This window comes from Maylandia zebra, linkage group LG11 (assembly GCF_041146795.1).
Source record: "Maylandia zebra isolate NMK-2024a linkage group LG11, Mzebra_GT3a, whole genome shotgun sequence".
Taxonomy (NCBI): domain Eukaryota; kingdom Metazoa; phylum Chordata; class Actinopteri; order Cichliformes; family Cichlidae; genus Maylandia; species Maylandia zebra.
The window spans coordinates 37,407,775-37,428,059 of NC_135177.1; the positions used below are offsets into that span (position 1 = coordinate 37,407,775).

The 20,285-nt window shown below is 51.3% G+C and overlaps 2 protein-coding genes across 5 annotated transcripts in view; one reads left to right on the top strand and one right to left on the bottom strand.

Annotated features, from left to right (window-relative positions):
- Positions 1-15,952, top strand: part of LOC143421177 (sodium bicarbonate cotransporter 3-like) — a 32,255-nt gene extending 16,303 nt beyond the window's left edge. For 2 of the 3 annotated variants that reach the window (XM_076890341.1, XM_076890340.1), the window contains exons 3-25: positions 991-1,131; positions 1,209-1,347; positions 1,732-1,892; positions 2,303-2,491; positions 6,345-6,460; positions 8,487-8,644; positions 8,720-8,807; positions 9,334-9,480; positions 9,555-9,658; positions 9,806-9,980; positions 10,062-10,195; positions 11,103-11,348; positions 11,498-11,603; positions 11,729-11,890; positions 12,097-12,210; positions 12,591-12,752; positions 12,843-13,094; positions 13,174-13,242; positions 13,319-13,492; positions 13,570-13,698; positions 13,778-13,869; positions 13,948-14,052; positions 15,394-15,952. In XM_076890341.1, the coding sequence (XP_076746456.1) occupies positions 991-1,131; positions 1,209-1,347; positions 1,732-1,892; positions 2,303-2,491; positions 6,345-6,460; positions 8,487-8,644; positions 8,720-8,807; positions 9,334-9,480; positions 9,555-9,658; positions 9,806-9,980; positions 10,062-10,195; positions 11,103-11,348; positions 11,498-11,603; positions 11,729-11,890; positions 12,097-12,210; positions 12,591-12,752; positions 12,843-13,094; positions 13,174-13,242; positions 13,319-13,492; positions 13,570-13,698; positions 13,778-13,869; positions 13,948-14,052; positions 15,394-15,475 (3,245 nt within the window). In that variant the 3' untranslated portion in view covers positions 15,476-15,952. The other variant, XM_076890342.1, reaches the window with a different exon arrangement.
- A 512-nt stretch (positions 15,953-16,464) lies between these two features.
- The window catches only part of LOC143421178 (ectonucleotide pyrophosphatase/phosphodiesterase family member 7-like), a 10,548-nt gene continuing 6,727 nt past the window's right edge, over positions 16,465-20,285 (bottom strand). For both annotated transcript variants that reach the window (XM_076890350.1, XM_076890349.1), the window contains 4 exons: positions 19,872-20,017; positions 17,476-18,099; positions 17,114-17,384; positions 16,465-16,649 (listed from right to left, as the gene is read on the bottom strand). In XM_076890350.1, coding sequence (XP_076746465.1) covers positions 16,576-16,649; positions 17,114-17,384; positions 17,476-18,099; positions 19,872-20,017 — 1,115 coding nt within the window. In that variant the 3' untranslated portion in view covers positions 16,465-16,575. The remainder of the gene's footprint in view (positions 16,650-17,113; positions 17,385-17,475; positions 18,100-19,871; positions 20,018-20,285) is intronic.

The window sequence follows — 20,285 nt, forward strand, 5'->3', positions numbered from 1 at the left end:
AAAGAATTATGTCAAACTTGGAAACAGCCGTAAACAGTCTGCAGTGTGTCGATGTCATTTCTGCAGAAAAAGTGGAAATGAAATCTCGTGACGTGTACACGCCAAACATGGAGTGTGACTCACGTGACCTCAGCTCTTATTGTGAGGTGGCGTGTTCAGAAAGAGGAACTAAGGCACGTACGAACCCCCGTGTGGTGCTTGTGCTGCAGCTCCTGTCATTTTCAGCTAAGTCGTTAACCCTTTGAAGCCCAGCTTCTCTGTATGTTTGTACCTGCCGTAGTGCCATCAGTGCAACCGTTATATCCCAGAGTTTCATCATGTGTGTGCATGAAGTCCACAGAAGCTACGTGAACTGCAAAACGGTGCAATTAACTACAGAAACTGTTTTTTTACAGATATTTCAGAGGTGAATCCCTCAAAACTGTAAATGCAAAACGTTGCATGAAATAGTTTCAAACCGCAGGAAATGGATTTTGTCTTCTTAGTTTCATTTTTGAGATGCAGCAATTTTTATAAACTGCAGGAAAAAACAAAAATAATTATTTTTGTGCACAATTTGCCAAAAACGGCATCAAATCAAACGATTTCCAACAACCGTGCAGTTTGAGTCCCGAGCCTCCCGGAAACCTCTGAAAGGCCCTGCAGGGAAACACGAATAGTGAGGTCACAGTAATTACAAGAAGCATCTTTAACTCAAACGGAGCTTCAGTTCACATCTCGTTAGACGCTGTAGGTTGTTTCCATGTTATTACTAGTTTATTACAGTCCTGTTTTAAACAAACAACTGAGTGAGAGGTCGACACGCAGCCAGAGAAAATCCGATGAACGTTACTGAGGTAAGGAGAAACGGAGCGTGCAGTGCGAGCTGTGCAGCACGCCTCCCGTGTTAGCAGCGCCTTCAGTGTTTCCCTCACGTGTTTGTTTCCAGCATTCTGTTATCACTGGAGGTGTAGAACAAACTCATGTGACCCCTCTGCTTCTCTCCGTCAGGTCACAGGGCGGTGTACGTTGGCGTGCACGTTCCGCTGGGCCGCCAGAGCCGGAGAAGACACCGTCACCGCGGACATCGACATCACAGGAAGCGCAGAGAGCGCTCGGATCGGGAGGACGGGCGAGAGTCGCCGTCATACGGTCAGGTTTGAACGAGGATAAACAAACACGGGCCAGCTGTAGGACGGCGGCGTGCTGAAGCGTTTGTGTCCCCGCAGACACGCCGTCTCAGAGGGTCCAGTTCATCCTCGGCACCGAGGACGACGACGAGGAGCACATCCCCCACGACCTGTTCACCGAGCTGGATGAGCTCGCCTTCAAAGACGGAGACATGCAGGAGTGGAAGGAGACGGCCAGGCAGGGCGCTTATCCTCTTTCTCTGCTTTGCGTTCAGACGTTAATCTTTCCAATAACGCTGCAGAGCTGTGAGGAGCGATCCTCCCGCCGTGCAGGGGCGAGGCCTGGTTTGTTCAGCGTTTCTGACTCGGGTTAAAGAGGTTTCCTCTCTAATCCAGACTCTGCAGAGCGCTGTGAGGACGAGGAAGACGAGCCTCACTGGATTTGAGAGGAAACCGATGAAGGCGGGCCGAGTCGTGTGGTTTGGAAACCTTCAGATTAACTTATTTACTCAGCAGAGCAAAGTGGATCAGCCCACATTAGTGTAGCATTATAGCATTAGCACGAATCAGACGCCTGGCGTTCTTCAAATGTCAACACTCGGCTGTGTGTGTGTTTGTTCAGGTGGCTGAAGTTTGAGGAGGACGTTGAGGACGGCGGCGAGCGCTGGAGCAAACCCTACGTGGCGACGCTGTCACTGCACAGCCTGTTCGAGCTGCGCTCCTGCATCCTGAACGGCACCGTGCTGCTCGACATGAGAGCCGGCTCCATCGAGGAGATCGCAGGTCAGAGCGCCGTCGGGAACTCGTCCCATCACTCGATACGCTGCTCCAAAAACGACCTTTGTGTTTAAATCTAGAGGAGGTCGGAACGTGCTAAAACCACACTTGAGCTCTAAATCTAGTTTGGATCAGCTGCTGGAGACGAAGAGCGCCACGATGAAAGCGCAGCTCTCTGGTTTCCTCCTGCTGGTATAAGCTGCCCCTCAGCAGGCTTCCAGGCATCAGCCAATCTCTAGAAAGTTGGTATTCAGGGCGAGTTCTGACGTCTTGTTTCAGAGAGAAGAGGAAGTGAAAGGCTGCTGCGAAGGCGTTTGATAAATGATTCTGCTGCACGCCTTTCATTTCCTACTCAGAACATAAACCTGCAGTGCGTTTGTGTCCATCAGCTGACCTCTTGTCCTCCTTCCTCGCAGACATGGTGATTGACAGCATGCTGGCGTCCGGTCAGCTGGAGGAGGGCGCGCAGGAGAAGGTGAGGGAGGCCATGCTGAGGCGCCACCACCATCAGAATGAGAAGAAGCTGAGCAACCGCATCCCGCTGGTCCGATCCTTTGCCGACATAGGCAAGAAATACTCGGAGCCAAACTTACTGGAACGCAACGGTGAGACCGCAGCGCTCTTGTCATCCTCGCACCTGCAGGTCAGGAGACGAGCTGCAGGAGGCCAGTTCAGGTTGACCCCTCCTGACCTCTGGCACTGCTCGGGCTCTGCAGGGTTTAGTTCTGCACTGTTTAAAAACCGGGGGGGTCTAAATGACCTCAGCGGGTCGGCGGCACGCTGCAAACCAGCGTGGCGGTAGGTTTACGAGTTCTTTACTAAGTAATGCACTGTTTTCTTTCATAGTTCATAGTTCTTTGTCTCTGTTGTCGGGCAGAATGTAGAGTCTGTCCATCCTGATTGGTCGAGGTAAAGGGGTGACAAGACGACGGGTCTCGTATTGCTGCATGGTGCCGTTGCCGTGGTTTTTGAGTGATTGTGATGAGTGATGGCTCCGGTTGGTTTCTCACCTGCCCGTACCTGAGCTGCTGTGACCTCACCCTGTTTATTATTGACCGGGACTCCCTGACCTGGCCGGACCCGCTGACTCGCTGAGCTAATAACCAGCTAACAGCATGAGCGAAGTCGGCGTTTTCATATCCGCACTCCTGGATCCTGTTTGTGAGAGAGGAATGTTTTAATGCTGCTCGGGCCGAACGCCGTCTGCAGGCGCTGAGCCGTCTGACGTGCGTGTGACCTACGTGACCGATCAGCTGCAGCTTTTACCGTTTGCTCGTTCGTTCAGGAGCTTTTCTTCAGATTGACTCTTTCCTACAGTTTATAAAGCTGAAGACATCAGAGCAGAGCTCAGGGTCAGACTTTGACTGCAGCTGTAATCAGCTTCACGAGGTCATCGCCTCCAGCACGACGCTCCCGGCTCGGTGTGTTTCCTCTGCTCTCCACCACAGTGGACTGAGTGGGCTGATGCCCAGTTACAGCAGCTCTTCCTGCATGTGATGGAGTAAACATTCAGTAATTGGCGTGTTCACTGCAGACGGGTAGTTAGAGCGAGGGTGGCCCTCCTGCTGCCTTTACCTGAACAAAGACTGTAACTAAAAGACAGAAAGTGTTTGCTTCTTAAACTTTTCAAACAGGCTGAAAGCGCCAGGTTCATCCTAGCTTGGTGACTGTCCCTCGGGTCCGGAGGCAGCCGGACGACTTCTGTGTCCAACTGACACGATGGGAGGGTGAGGCAGCGACGCCCAAATGTCCTACCGCCTACAAAGTGACCACCCCTGTACAGGTGCGATACCTGAGACGCCCTCAGATGGAGGCGAAACATCGTCCAGAACCCAGAAGTCGTCCGGCTGCCCTCCGCTTGAGCACTTTGGACGACCGGGACAACCGAGAACCGGCACAACCGAGAACCGGCACAGACCGCTCTGCATGAAGCTGCTGTGGCTCGTTCAGGACTAGCAGCACTTGGTTCTAATAAAACGCGCCCTGAGGTTTTGCTGCTGTGTAAATCAAACTGAATTGAATTGGTCCCGGACCGATCCAGATGTCTTGGATTTGATGGTAGGCGTAAAGAAAAGGCGGAGCTTCGTGATTGGTGGAGGAAGGTTTAGCTTTAGAAGGCCGATGTTGGTGTGACGTGCGTCCTAACTCACTGATCCATGCACGCTGGCTTGGTGTTTCCTTCTTCATCATCATGATCTTTCTCCTCCTCTTCCTCCTCAGGGGAGGGTCTGTCCTCCTCTCGTCTCTCTCTCCTCCGTCGTTGCTCCATGGGCTCCTTCGACCTCTCCACCCTACCCCCCTCTGCGAGGACCCCAGGCCCGTTCGGGCACCTCCTCCCCGGCTCCGCCTCCTCGTCACAGACCGACCTCTCTCTGTATCGTTACGGCCGTCACCTCTCCGAACCCAGCCAGCCTCACGGACTCGCCCTTCCCGTCCCCGGTGGCTCTCCACGCCGCTCCTCTGCTCCCGTGGGGCTCCCCAAGGTGGTGGTGCACCCCCCAGAAGAGGAGGAGGAGGAGGTGTTCCACCTGGGAGATGAAGACGACGTGGTTCCCCAAACAGGCAAATACGGCACGGCTTTCCTCCGGCCGTTTCCACGCTCTGACACTGAAGCATGCCCGCTAACGTGCTGATGAAGCTGGAGGCGGATGATTGGACGAATGTTGGCAGACTGGCAGCTTATTTGGGGGCGGGGTTATTTTGCATGTTTTTGGTTTATTTTGCTGCCGTCCGTCTGTTGGAGACTGAGCTGCGTGAATGTTGGACCTGCAGTGTCGTACAGCCGCCTGTCCGAGCCTGGGTTTGTGTTCACATCCAGTCTCGTTCGAGTTTTTCTGTTAACAAACTTTTTTAACAGGTGAAGGTTGAACGGCAGCGTCCTCTGGATCCTCGGTCTCCTTTAGCCTCTGCTGGAGTTAACAAACCGGCCTCTGGTCACACGTGAAGCGCCTCAGATGTTGTTTTCAGCCAATCAGAAAGGAATCAGGCGGCTGCCTGTCATTAGCAGGCTGTTAGCTGCAGCGACTTAGAGTCTGCATGTTTGTTTCCTGTTTGTTTCCCTCGCTCTGACAGGCGGCTCGGGTCCGATCTGAGTCCATTTCCCTCCTTTATGAAACATTAAAGATCTGGAAATCAGGACGTCTGAACTTTTGTGGTCTTACTACTAGGGCTGCTCAATTAATCGAATTTTAATCACGATTACGATCTGGGCTTTCAACGATCATTAAAAATGACGGAGCCGATTATTAGCCCCTCCCTCATTTATCCGCGACACCTTAAAGGCCGGTCCGTGAAAATATTGTCGGGCATAAACCGTCCGTGGCGCAAAAAAGGTTGGAGACCGCTGATTAAGAGGACCCGAGGGAAGCTCTGAAAGCTAAGCAGAAGTTATTTGGAGAGGAGAGTGACGGCCGCTGGTTGAAAAGAGGTAAAAACCTTCAGTGGTGTGGAAACATTACAGGTTCAGTCAGACGTGGATCAAGTGGACACAGTGTGTGAACTTTGCTACGGTGTAGCTGCACCACAGAGCAACACTGCAAAGCTCACGAAACACAGATGTTTATATTTTTCATTTATTTTTATATTGCAAACATTTGCACTATTTTATATTATTTTTTAAAAGTCATTATTCAACACATTGTTATTAAATAAATATCGTCAAATAATCGAGATCTCAATGTCAGTGATGATCATTTTTGCCATAATCGAGCCGCCCTACTGATAGAAACTAGTGCTTCTCTAATTTGAGGGAGCTATCCAAACATACTCCAGTGTTCCTGACAGTGCGAGAGGGCCGGCTGGCCCAGAGGGCTGTCGCCTCTAAAGCTGTCATTTCTGTTTTATTTTCATTTGGGGTGCGAACATTATGCCACAGCCAGGCTTTAACGTCCCGCAGACAGTCAACACAGGCTGGAGGGGGCAGAGGCATGCAGGTCCAGGGGCAAGTCATCAGCAGTGGAAACGGATGATTTATTAAAATGCATCCCAGCAGGTCGGCTTGTTTTCTCTGCTGCGTCGCGGTGTTTCTGCGGCAGAGAACTCTGGACGCTCGAGTGACTCCCGGCACTTCCTGTTCATTAATGATCCGTGAAAGAATCAAAACTCGCTGACGCTCGATCACCTGACCACCGACTCATCACTCTGTTCAGGTGCTGAAGCGTGAAAAGCTGACGTGAAGCTGATTTGTGCTGACCGCGTTCGTGGAGCCGAGACTCTGCTGCGCGGCGCTCTGTGACCACAGGCGTGCTGCGCACCGACTAACAATGATGTAACCGAGGAAACCGCGTCACTGCCCGCACCGCGCTCGGCTTCAGCGTGAGCGAGCAGGAATCGCATTCTGAGACTGAACTCCGCGGGTCAGGAGGCGGTGATGTCACGTGTGTCAGTAACACGGCTGTGTGTTTGCAGACAGCTGCTGCAGATGTTGCGTGTGACTCTGTGGTCTTTGTGGCTCTGCAGGTCTGCTGGCGTCGCCTCAGTCGGCCCCCGGAAACCTCGACGACAACAAAAACGCCGAGAGTCGCGGCAACGGCGGCAGCGGCAGCCGGGAGAACAGCACGGTGGACTTCAGCAAGGTAAACGCGGGGCTCCGCCTCACACGCAGGTTGGGTGGTTTATAGGTCGGCTGCTGCTCCCTGCAGCTTTCCAATGTTTGGAGCTTCAGGGAGGTGAGAGATGCTTTAATGATGAGAGGTCAGAGCTGCACCACTGTGACCTCTGACCCCTGCCAGCTACATGAAGCCTCACACATCAGCTGGTGTTCAGATGGGACTGAAACATCCCTGAGCTGTGGGCTGGTGGGTGTAGGAGGCTCCACCCTGACGCTGCTCCGCCTATCAGACGCACTGCGACAGATGCACTAATGTTTAAAACTAATAAATGTCAGAAGCACCGAGATGGATGAAACGTTCAGTCTGTGAGTCTCTGACCCAATCAGAGATGTTTACCTTCAGACGGTGAGCGTCTTCAGAGGTCCGGCCCTTTAAGTGCACAGAGCTGCACAGGAAATGACCACATCAAACTTCTGAAGGGTTAAAAACACGTTTTTAGCTCCGACACCCGGAAATCTGAGGCTGGCGCTACGTCAGAACTAAATCCAGGTTACACGGTGGCCTCGCAGCTCAGGGCAGGTTCCCACAGTAACCTGCCAATGTGGCGGAGTCTAAACTGACTGTCACCGAGCCTCCACTCCTCGAGTCGTAGGCATAACCTGCAGAATTAAAGCTGTGATGGTCCCGAGTGACCTCATGGACGGGTCGCTTTAATTCAGTGGTTTATGTTTGACTTTCACACATGAAAGAGAAGCTGTGGGTGGAGGAACCTGCCACCTGCTTCCTCCACGCCGCGAACGAACACAACGACATCGTCGCAGATTAACGTGCACAGTAATGCGCTGAAAGGCAGCACGAGGCGTTCCTGCACAGCAGAACATCCGTTTGCTTTTGCAAAGTGTTGGAGACGAAAGTGTAAATCGAATGCAGATTTGATCAACTCTGCGCAGATCTGAATCAAGTAGATCAGACTCTGCGTCGGGATCAGCCTGATGTCCGATCCAAGCATCGGATCGTTGCGTCCGTGGTTCAGCAGGTCATCGGGTATCTGCTTACATTAAGGATGAAATCAGGAGACTTGGTCCGTCACAGCAGAAAATCCACAACACAGAGATGAATTCCACTTCCTGCTTCAGTCTGTGACGCTATTGGACGATGGAGCTCAAACTCCAAAGACTTTGGTCTTAAAACCATCCAGTGAGCATCCAGCTGTGCAGCCACACCTGCCTCCAGGTGCAAACAGAACCTGAGCTTTCGGTCACGTGACGGCGAGTCCCCGAACGAGCCAATCAGAAGCTGTGTTGTGTTTCCCAGCAGGACTGCGACTGCGTTTGTTTGCTGCCAGCAGCCAGCAGGAAGCCCGCAGTAAGTCGCATGTCAGTCGCCGGCCCTCGGCCAATCAGTGTAGCCTGTGCTGTGACTCATCGTGGTGATGCTCTGTGATTGGCTGTCTGTGGCGTTCTGTGACCATCAGCTGTTTCAGTGTTGGATGGAAAAATGTTTTTATTGATTTATTCAATCGAACTTTATTTACACAGGAACTCAGATCCATGACAAACTCATGGATCTATTCACTCCTCCATCTGCCCCTCCTCCTCCTCCTCCATCTGCCCCTCCTCCTCCTCCTCCTCCACCCTCCTCCTCCATCTGCCCCTCCTCCTCCTCCACCCTCCTCCTCCACCCTCCTCCTCCTCCTCCAGGCTCACTGCAGGTCTCATCTCACAGTTAAACGTGTAAAAGCAGTTTTCATGTTTCAGTCGTTGATGTGAAACTTTGAGCTTTTTTTTTCCACATCTTTGCTTCACCTCATGGTTTCCCATGGAGGTCAAAGGTGAAGTCTGTGCATTCAGCTGCTTCCTGTCTGTCAGGTGTAAAAATGAGCTGGAGGCAGCTGATCCACTGCTGTGGCTCAGGCAGCCTGCAGCGAGGATCACAGAGGTCCTAGACCAGGAAGTGAAACCAACGAGGAACTACAAAATAAAACGAACACTGTGTGTGTGTGTGTGTGTGTGTGTGTGTGTGTGTGTGTGTGTGTGTGTGTGTGTGTCAGGTGGACATGAACTTCATGAAGAAGATTCCTCACGGAGCCGAGGCCTCCAACGTCCTGGTGGGTGAAGTGGACTTCCTGGAGCGGCCCATCATCGCCTTCGTCCGGCTCTGCCCCGCCGTGCTGCTGACCGGCCTCACCGAAGTCCCGGTGCCCACCAGGTAAGCCGCGACCGAGCCGCCCTCGGCACGCCGTTCCGTGCGTTTCCTCTGCTGACAGACTTCCTGTCCCTGCAGGTTTCTCTTCCTGCTGCTCGGTCCGTTTGGAAAAGGTCCGCAGTACCACGAGATCGGGCGCTCCATCGCCACACTGATGACAGACGAGGTGAGCGACGCTTTCACACACAGACATTACAGGAATAGATGTAAGGATGGCGTCTGAAGCCCAGAGTGAGCCTGTGTGTGTGTTTGGGGTTAAACTACGCCCAGACTGGCAGCAGACTCAGGCAGGAAGTCTCCATGGTCACCCGGTTTGGTCGCCTCCTCGCGTCCTGATAGTTTAAAGGTGAACGGCTCAGTGACGGCGCGTGTCTGTAGAAGCAGCGAGGTCAGCTGGAGCACGCTGATCATCACACGCTTGTTTGCACTGAGCGTGCAGCGTGACGGAGAACTGCAGGTCTGCAGCTGATGATGGTGTTTAGAGGCCGTGTGGGACGATGAAGGCTCACCGCGCTGCGTTTCAGCCGGCTGTGTTTACCTGTTGTGTGTCTGTGGTTGCTGCTGACGTTGTTCCCGCCTCTGCAGACACAGACGTGTCAGTGTGACGGCGTGCTCGTGAAAAAGCTTCAGGAGGCGTAATCTCGTTTGAAGCGCAGACAAAAAGTTGTTGACGTGTGGCGGCTCTGCTGCAGGTTTTCCACGACGTGGCGTACAAGGCGAGGGACCGCAACGACCTGCTGTCGGGGATCGACGAGTTCCTGGATCAGGTCACCGTGCTGCCGCCGGGAGAATGGGACCCCAGCATCCGCATCGAGCCCCCGAAGAGCGTCCCGTCTCAGGTAAAAGATCCGAACCCGCCACGCCAGCTCTGATCTCTCAGAAGTGACGTCCCCGCCCCCGTCTGTCTCCGCAGGAGAAGAGAAAGATAGCGTCCTTCCCCAATGGCTCCGCCCACAGCTCTGAGATGGGCAAGGAGGCGGAGCATCACGCGGGACCAGAGCTGCAGAGGACGGGGAGGTGAGTGAAGCTCAGCAATATTAATAAATACTGCGAGGAGATTTTCAAATTAAAACAGGAAACGTGTTGAACGTGGGATTATTCCGCTGCCGAGTCCTGGCTCGCTGTGTGTTGGGAATGACGGGGAATCCCTCGTGTGTCCCACAGGATTTTTGGCGGTTTGGTGAACGACGTTCGGAGGAAGGCGCCGTTCTACTGGAGCGACATCAGAGACGCCGTGAGCCTGCAGTGCCTGGCCTCCATCCTCTTCCTGTACTGCGCCTGCATGTCGCCCGTCATCACCTTCGGAGGTCTGCTCGGGGAGGCCACCAAAGGGAGCATAGTAAGAACCCCTGTGTGAGCTCATCCTGGGCCCTGATTGGTGCATCCGGGTGTTACTCCCCTCTCTCTCTCTCTCTGATAGAGTGCCATTGAGTCGCTGTTTGGCGCATCTCTGACGGGCGTGGCCTACTCTCTGTTCGCCGGGCAGCCTCTCACCATCCTGGGCAGCACGGGCCCGGTTCTGGTCTTTGAGAAGATCCTCTTCAAGTTCTGCAGGTGAGTCGTGACCCAAGAGCGGCCAGACAGGTTTGCATGAAAGCTTTGCTCCCATTGGCTGTTCAGGTTGTGATGACATCACAGCGGGCTGCTGAGCAGAGAGAAAAAATGCGTTTGCGTTTGTTTTTAAGGTTTTTCGTGTTTTATTTCCGTCCTTGTGCCTTTGGGTTCGTCTCCTCTGTGTTTGCAACGCTGCGGCTCCCCCTGCAGGCGCATCCAGTGCTGTGCACGGAGCTGCGAGCTGGCAGCGGGTCACTCGCTTAATCTCAGCGTCACAGATTAACGTGATCTGAGGGATTTTTGGAGCAGCTGTGGGAACGTTGTGCTTCGGTGCTCTCAGCTGTTTCATGTTGTTGTATAATTTTTTGGTGGATTAAAAAAAGCTTTTTGTGATGCACAAAGATGTTTTGTAACAGTTGCATAAAAGCCTCGTTTTTTTTAACCTGCTCCATTTTCATCTGGATTACATCATCCATGTTTGTCACGGAGAGCAGAGAAGCTGTTTAAAGGTGAGCCAGAACAGGAAGCGTTTAAACTGCAGCAGTCACAAACCGTCTGTTAATCGAGCTTCACCTCAGTGTTTCAGTCTGAAACCTTCCTGCTTCGTGGCGAGATTGAAAAAGCTGATCCGGAGGATAAACAAAGCAACGACGTCTCTGCCGTCTTTAGAAGTCTCTATGGCTTCAGGAGGAAGTGACGTGTCGCGGAGCCGCTGTAGGGTTTGGGATCACGTGTCGATGCTATAGGGCGTTTGTCGGGGTCACGTAGAGGTCAGGAGAGCTTCAAACAAAGCGGCGCTCAGGAGGTGTGACATCAGTTATTGCAGGGATGTCTGCTGGGTTAGAGAGAGCGAGCCTACAGAAGTGCCCTCGGCTGACCTTTGACCTCCTTTCCTTCCCATCCTCAGTCAGTACCATCTGTCCTACCTGCACCTGAGGACCAGCATCGGACTCTGGACCGCCTTCCTGTGCCTGCTGCTGGTCGCCACGGACGCCAGCTCTCTGGTCTGCTACATCACCCGCTTCACAGAGGAGGCCTTCGCCGCGCTCATCTGCATCATCTTCATCTACGAGGCGCTGGAGAAGCTGGTCCGCCTCGGGGAGCTCTACCCCATCAACATGCACAACCAGCTGGACAACCTGACCTTCTACAGGTGAGGCGACTGTCCGACGTCACCGTGGTCGTTTCAGCTGGAATCTGCTCGGGGCCAGAATCCCGGGCCGGTGCTCCCACGGTTGGAGCTAAGAGGGTGAAGTGGTCATTTAGCTCCGAGTTGACGTGAGCGCTGCTGCTCTGTTTCAGATGTCAGTGTGCTCCATCCGCCAACGCCTCGGCCGAAGTCCTGGGTGTGTGGAGCAAAAAGAACGTGACCCCAGAAAACATCACCTGGGATCAGCTGAGCTCGAAGGTAAGAAATAAACTTTGTTTTCTGTCTGACGCTGCCGTCAGCGGCGCCTTTCAGTCAGAACAAACGAGCAGCAGCCTCTGCTGGTCATCAGAGGAACTGCGGCTGACGCTTCCCTCTCCCCACAGACGTGCAAGGCACTCATGGGGGAGCTGGTCGGCCCGGCGTGCAGCCACAGCGGTCCCTACGTCCCCGACGTCCTCTTCTGGTCCATCATCCTCTTCTTCACCACCTTCTTCCTCTCCTCCTTCCTCAAGCAGTTCAAGACTAAGAGCTACTTCCCCACCAAGGTCAGTGACACCCTGAGAGAGGAGCCGATGGAGTGCTCGCAGACTCGGTCCTCTTTAATGTTTCTCACGTGTGATGAAGATAAAGGATTTATTGGATCCACAGGAAAACATCACCACTCGGTTTAATATTTGTGCAGAGCTGGAGGTCTGAGACGTCGCGCTTTACCGTTCGATAAGAAAATATCGATGCTGTTTCCCGCCCGCAGGTTCGATCGACCATCAGCGACTTCGCCGTCTTCCTCACCATCATGATCATGGTGCTGGTGGATTATCTGGTGGGAGTTCCTTCACCCAAACTCAACGTGCCTGACCGCTTCAAGGTAACGCTCGCCTCTCAGCATGCGCAGGTCCAAACGGCCTGCGGGGGCGCCATTTGCCCTTTATTCCAGTAATAATGTAATCCAGCTTCAGTGATGGATGTTGGGGGGAGGTTTAGACTGAGCGAGGGCCCTCGGCAGCTCGCTGTGATAACAGGTCAGAGGTCGTTCACTGGGTTCGGTTCTCATTTAGGTCTCAACTTTGGATTCGTTCTTCATCTTTCACAGTTCGGATCTTTTGAAAACATTAAGTGGTAACATGTAACATATTTAATGTTACAAAAAGTGTAAAATCATCAAGCGTGTGGGCGCCGTCGGCTCACACCTGCTGACACGATGCTCACTCAGAGGTTACCATAGAAACGGTCTCGCGCTGCTTTCAGCCCACGTCTGAAAATCGGGGGTGGCTGATTTCCCCGCTGGGCCCGAACCCGTGGTGGACGCTGCTGGCCGCCGCCGTCCCCGCGCTGCTCTGCACCATCCTCATCTTCATGGACCAGCAGATCACCGCCGTCATCATCAACAGGAAGGAAAACAAGCTGAAGGTCAGAACTGACGTGAAGCCGCGTGCCGTCGTCCCCGCGGGGTGACGACCTTTACCTCACTGTGTGTGTTTGTGTGTGTGCGGGCTGCAGAAAGGGTGTGGCTATCATCTGGACCTGCTGGTGGTGGCGGTGATGCTGGGCGTGTGCTCCATCATGGGCCTGCCGTGGTTCGTGGCGGCGACGGTGCTCTCAATCTCCCACGTCAACAGCCTGAAGCTGGAGTCGGAGTGCGCGGCGCCCGGCGAGCAGCCCAAGTTCCTCGGCATCAGAGAGCAGCGCGTGACCGGCTTCATGATCTTCTTCCTGATGGGCTGCTCCGTGTTCATGACCTCCGTCCTGAAGGTGAGTCGTCAGACGGTGCGTGCTACGTTCACGCCTCGCTCCCTCGCTCCCTTCACAGATCGCTTCTTTGCTTTTACAGTTCATCCCGATGCCCGTCCTGTACGGCGTGTTCCTCTACATGGGCGTGTCCTCGCTCAAAGGCATCCAGGTACGTCTCTGCGTCCGTCCGGCCGATGGCGGCGTTAAAGCTGGTCTGACCTCTCGTGCGTCTGTCTGTCCCACAGCTCTTTGACCGCATCAAACTGTTCGGCATGCCGGCCAAACACCAGCCCGACCTGATCTACCTGCGCTACGTGCCGCTGTGGAAGGTGCACGTCTTCACCGTGGTGCAGCTGTCCTGCCTCATCGCGCTGTGGGCCATCAAAGCCTCGCCCGCCGCCGTCATTTTCCCCATGATGGTGAGACGCACTGAGAGACACTGCATCTCCTTGTTTCCTTGGTAACGCGGGGACTCACCTCCTGCTGCGTTCTGCAGGTTCTCGCTCTGGTTTTCATCCGGAAGCTTCTGGATTTCTGCTTCACCAAGAGAGAGCTGAGCTGGCTGGACGACCTGATCCCTGAGAGCAAGAAGAAGAAGGAGGACGACAAGAAGAAGGAGAAGGAGGTGAAGGGCGCTGGTGTGTGCACGTGACCCTGCTTCTGTGTCCTCATTGGCTCAACCGTGTGTGTGTGTGTGTGTCCAGGACGCTCGGCGGATGCTGGAGGAGGTGGAGGAGGAGCTGCCGTACGACAGAGGAGAAGTCCTCAATTTCCCCATCAAAAACCTGAAAAAGCGGTGGGTCTGAACTCAGGCACGCTGACGGCTGCGCGCACTCTGCAGCAGAGGCTAACGTGTGTGTGTTTGACTCAGCAGCGACCCGTCAGAGGTGAACATCTCTGATGAAATGGCCAAAAGCGGCATCTGGAAGTCTGTTTCCAAAAACTCCGACAGCAGCAAAGCTCTGAGGCGCACCTTCAGGTACGCCTGCCTCACCACCAGCGACATCACCTGCGATGCTCTGTGATTGGCTCTCTCTGCACTGTGTTTATGTCCTTAAGTGATGACGTATGAACCCTGCTTCTGCGTTTAATAAGGCTGTTGTGTTTTTAACATGTTCGAATATTTTGTATGTATTTAATCTCAACAAGCCCCTAAAAACAGTGATCAGTGTCGGCCTCTCTCGGTTCATTACCGCTAATCGTTTTAAAGCTCAGTGTTTAAACCTCACGATGTAACTCCAGCCCAGCAGCAGTACATTAATGACTAACCTCGTATTGTGGATGAATAATCTCAGTTGTTCTCCTGACTGAAGTTTGGTCTGTTTACAGCATCCTGCCATGCGATTGCATTTGTCTCTAACCATGAGGAACCTTCACGTTAACTTTTATCAAGTGGAAAAAAGTTAACGTTCATCCTCCAGCTTCACTGTGTTTATGCTAACATAGCTGTGTCGCTAGCAATCACGTAGCATATCGTTATATAGCAGCTAGCCCAACTTCAGTAACGCTACAAACGTCACTGCTGTTTAGTTTCCTGTCTTCATTTATGCTGGAAGTGATAGCAGAGCTGTACGTTTGGATTGTTTCAGAAATCTCTCAGTCAGAACATGCTATATCATGCTTAGGTGGAAGCTAGCGACCTAACTTCCTGTTAACTTGTAACTCCTTTAAATTTAATAAATCCTGTTTTCATGGATGTTAAACGTAATTGTTACACCTGGTAAAGCAGCAACGCTGATCATTTTAGTAAAGATGAAAGAATTTAGACAGTTTTTAGCTCTGTGTTGTTTGACTCTGGACCCGGACACGACTGATGACGTCAGACATAAACAGCAGTCCTGTAACCATTAAAAGTGACCGCTGGCAGGCGTGTCTGTGCTGTGGAGTAAGAAAAAAAATGCAATTGTGATGTTTTCAGGCTGGATGTTTTAGACACGATAAACACGGCTTATTCATGTCCCTGCTCTCTGTTTCCATGAAGATGATTTTTTTTTTCCACGTAGACAAAGATTTCTGTTTTCCACTTTTTGTTAATTTTCACGTTCAGGGTCTTTATGTCAGATTATTTTTAGTTTTCATTATAAACTTCAAACACATGAAAACGAGTCGCTGACAGCTCGGTCAGAACAGCGGAGACGAGCTTCCTCCCAGAGCCACAAACCAAACCTCAGAGACGTCACTCCACCTGCTGCTGCCACACCTGTGCTGTGAGCACAATCAGATCTCAGAACAGCCCCAAACTACAGGAAGTGGAAGTAATTTAACGTGTCTGTAAGACGTGTCTGACTCTGGTGCCAGTAAAGTTTCTGTTCTCTTTCAGCCACGACAAGCTGCCGAGCGTCCGGATAAACGTGGAGAACGAGGACGGGCAAAGAGTCGTGAACGCCGAGACGTCGCTATGATCCACCGCCCGGGGCAGGAGGGTGAGGCGGGGGCGCTGCAGCTCCTCCGCGTGCTCTGAGGGAGGCGAAAGGTCGCGGGGGGACCAATCGGGCTTCACCTGAGCGTGCCGTACTTCTGACTCTGCGTTGTCTCGGACGAGGCGAACGTTTTATTTTCTCATCGTTTTAAGGTGAAACATGAGACTCCACTTCTGGAAACGGCTTCCTCAGGTTTCTTCTGCTGCCGTTTTTGTGTTTTTAACTCGGGCGGCCTGTGATTGGCTGAAAAAGAAAGGAGGAAAAAAAACAGCCGCCTGAGTCTCCGGACGGATGTCGTCAGAAATTTTAATTTCATGGTTTGAACTTTTGTTTCAGTGTTTGTGAAACGGGCGAAGCGCCGACACGTTTTAATTTAACCCATCATGCTGATTTAGGGCGTGTGTGTGTGTGTGTGTGTGTGTGTGCGTGTGTGTGTGTGTGTGTGCGTGTGTGTGTGTGTGTGTGCGTGCGTGCGTGTGTGTGCGTGCGTGTGTGTGCGTGCGTGTGCATTTGTGCGTGCGTGCGTGTGTGTGTGCGTGCGTGTGTGTGTGCGTGCGTGTGCGTGTGTGTGTGTGTGTGCGTGCGCGGTCTCTGTACAGCACCTGGTTGCCTACAGCAGAAAAATGAATGACGTCACAGCTGCTGTTGTCGTAGTTTCTTTGTAAAGTTTAATAAATCAGTTTGGTGGCGACGATCACAGCGAGTCACGTGACCTCTCTAGTCGTCTCCATTATTTCAGGAGTCGCTGCTGATCTCTGATGGATTTATTTCAACAATTTGACAATAAAGAGATTTGATGCAAAAGCTGCATTTCCTTCCACATCCACCAGAGGCTCCCGCAGTCCTCACAGTATCAGACACAACCTGATAAAATGTCCAACCAGCGTTCAGTCTGACCGAACGGAAACGCCTCCGAGAGGAACATCAGGTGAAACACATGTTAAAAAGGAAACAGAAAATAAGCCTTTAAAAATGTTCACGTTGTTCATGTTTATTGGAGAAGCAAACGTTACAACATTCAGAGTGAAAGTAAATGAGGAAACCGCTGACTCCAGCTGTAGGTCAAACTGATCCTGGACCAGTTACAGCACGGCGAACATGGACAGCAGCATGGCCAGCAGCAGAGCCACGGACAGCCGAGCTCCCTGCGATCCAGCTGGAAAGGAAAGGAGCGTCGTGGTTAACGTGCACGTCACATGATCTGCACTCAGAGCTGAAAGCTAAGCTAGGCTAGTTTTTACCTGGTCTTATTAAACTCTCACTTATGATATGAAATAATTCTTTGATTGGACTGGAGACGCCTTCAAAAGCTGGCTGTAGGTTCAGCATCTTGTATCAGTGGTGATGAGCAGTGGGCGGAGCCAGAGTTTTTAATGTGAATGCCTGACGACCAATGGCACCAAATGATACGGACTTACGACAGGTCTGTAAGCAATGTACAGAATTCTACCTTTTTATAGATGAAATGATTTATTTCATCTTCAAAAGTTGTGAGGTGGCGAGTTGATCTGCGAGAACGTGAACTGACCCTGAACTCAAGCCAGACTTAAAAGACGAGTCTACCTGAACCTTGGATAACAGACCGCTACTCTAGAAGAGCGTCAGACGAGGGCAACGCACCTGTGGTAAAAGAGCCTTGCGGCGTTGTGAGCGAAGGCTTGGCCGTGGTGGTGGGGAGCAGCATGTCCTCGGTCACGCTCAGGGACCCGTTGTGCGGCGCTGGTTGGATCTGCAGCAGTTTGCACATCAGAGGGTAGATGTGGATGCTGTCGAACGGCTCGGACAGGTAGCTCCTCTTGAAGCTCGGGCCGAAGGCCCTGAAGATGGTCTTCATGTCCATCTCGGTGTTATGGAAGCCGTGGTCACCTTTATTCACGTAGACGATGAATCTCTGGTGTGAAACGATATGAAGTCGATATACGTTCTCTAGATTTGTTGAATTTTGCTCTTGGTTCTTGGAGGTAAAACGTTGGGGTACTTACAGAGTTCAGGTTGAATCCCAGATCTGCGATGATCACGATGGGAGGCAGACGCTCACTTTTGGCGAGATGGAAGCTTTCTGGAATCTCGTTTTTCTTGTATACCGTGATATTGGGCACGTTGGAGAGGGCGTCAAAAACTTCCTGCTCCTTCCCCGGACGTGGCGTCAGGATGCCAAACCCACCGTAGTCGAGAATTTCAAATTTAGCGACCTCGAATAAATTCAGGTATTTGTTGAGGATGACCTCGTCTACCTGCGGCTTCTTCTTTACTGTGGTCATGCCGTGGTCAGAGGTGATGATGACATTCAGCCCGTCGGTCAGGTTGTGGCGATCGATAGCGTCCTTCAAGTAGCCGATGGTGCGGTCGATCTGACGGATGATCTCCTTCCGGTCCGGCGTGTCCGGCCCTTTGGCGTGGCCCACGTTGTCTGGCTCGCCGTAGTACAGCGTCACCAGGTGGAAGTCCTCCTCGGAGAACCAGCTCATCACCGTGTCGATCTTCTGACGCCACTCGGTCTCATTGTCGTCGGGGTGGCCGGACTCCTCCAGTAGCACTCGATTGACCCCTTGGCCACTGTAGTTGGCTCCGCCTCCGGGGAAGGAGAAGGAAGCTGTTTTCAGACCCTGAAATTAGAATAGTTGAACAGAATGGTAAGCACCACATCGCACTCCTGCTCTGTGATCATGTTATGGCTGCAAACAGCCCAGAAGTGTTGGAAGTAGAGCAGGGCGATATGGCCAAAAATATTTATCACGATATATATTTGAAAATTTGCGATAACGATATAACCGACGATATAATTGATGCGAGACAAAATACAACTCCACAACATTACTAGCGCAAAAAGACAACTTTCCATTTATTTTCACTTAAACAAGAAGCTGGTTTTTATGTACATTAAAGCTTTATAAAAATGTAACAGTGCAAATGCAAATTCCTTGCTGAAAGTTTAACCAAAAGGCATTTCCAGTAGAAATGGGCTGACATATCCTGAGCATAACCATGTATAATATGGTTATATGGTTAAAAAGAGGTGCTTTGCAATATTAAACTGCAGTGTGCAGTACGTATTTTTCGGACCATAAGGTGCACGGGATTATAAGGCACATTAAGCGAAACAAAGCAGTCAGATAAATCAAACTTTATTAAACTCATTCTTCTTGCTTCCTCCACTTCTGTACCATTGATTCATTAATGTTGAATTCTCTGGCAGCTGCTCTATTCCCATGTTGTTGCAGTATATTAATGACTAACCACGTATTGTGGATGGATTATCTCAGTTGTTCTCCTGACTGAAGTTTGGTCCGTTTACAGCATCCTGCCATGCGATTGCATTTGTCTCTAACCATGAAGAACCTTCACGTTAACTTTTATAAGTGGAAAAGTGTTAGTGTTCGTCCTCCAGCTTCACTGTTTATGTTATGCTAACATAGCTGTGTCGCTAGCGATCACGTAGCACATCATTATATACCAGCTAGCCCAACTTCAGTAACCCTACAAACGTCACTGCTGTTTAGTTTCCTGTCTTCATTTATGTTGGAAGTGATAGCAGAGCTGTACGTTTGATTTTTTTCAGAAATCTCTCAGTCAGAACATGCTATATCATGTTTAGGTAACTAGCGAAACTAGCGAGCTAACTTCCGCTAGCTTCCTGCTAACTTCTAACTCCGTTAAATGTAATAACTTTTGTTTTCATGGATGCCTGGAAGTTAAACTTCATAGTTACACCTGGTAAAGCAGCAATGCTGATCGTTTTATTAAAGATGAAAGAATTTAGACAGTTTTTAACTCTAAGTGATGCTGCAGTGTTGTTTGACCTGAAGTATACGGAGTTTAGGACCCAGATTACTCCCAGATTTAAGAGCATCTTAGTCCGACAAATATGACAATAACAACGGCCGCTTGCATGTTCTGCAAAAAAATGTGCTTTGTTGTGTATCTGACGGACAAACACCAAACCAGTTCCACATCACTGAAGTTGCACCATTTTTACAAACCAATTCTGGTTCATCTGTTTCACTCAACAATCGGCCATGTGCGTATGAAAACAAAGGCACTGCGCATGCGCGTTTTACTCATATTCTATCGCGATATTTCATTTTCCTATCGTTGCCTAACATTATACCGGTATTACCGTGAACGGTATAATATGGCCCAGCCCTAGTTGGAAGCACTCTCGCGTTCACAGGAAGCAGCCAGATTTCATCCAGCTTGGTTTCCCGTTTTTTATCAGTGATGTTCCTGAAGAATCCAACTTTTCCTCGAATTAGACAAACATAGAAATCGCACCTTTAGATGTGGTCTACTTTCTACATCTGGTGCTCTCCTGCGTGTTTGGTAAAATAACCACAGTGTCCTCCTGTGTCAGTGCAGCTCATCCTTCACCCCGACTCACCTGGTTCTGAGCGGTGATCCACAGCGGCAGAGCTCCGTTGTCCCACCACTCCGATCTTTTCAGCGTCTCTTTGTGAGGAACTTTCAGGTTCGTCTCTTGGTTGAACATCAAGTTATGGACGACTTCATGATCCTCCACCCATCGGCCTAACGAACACACAGGAAGGTTTTAGCACATTTCACTGCACCGCTCTGGAAACTGAAAGCAGACAGAAAGTAAGATCCTTTATTTGAGAGGGACTATCAGAGGTCGGATATTAGTGATCTTTTTATTTAGGAGTTGGAGACGATGTGAAACGCCGACAGAAGCTGAGCCAGATTTTAGGTTGTGCATGGCCTTCGCTTTCTTTCCCCACAGGTAAGGAGGTAAATAATCTACAGATTGTCTGGAGGGATTTGCACACATCTGTGTTTT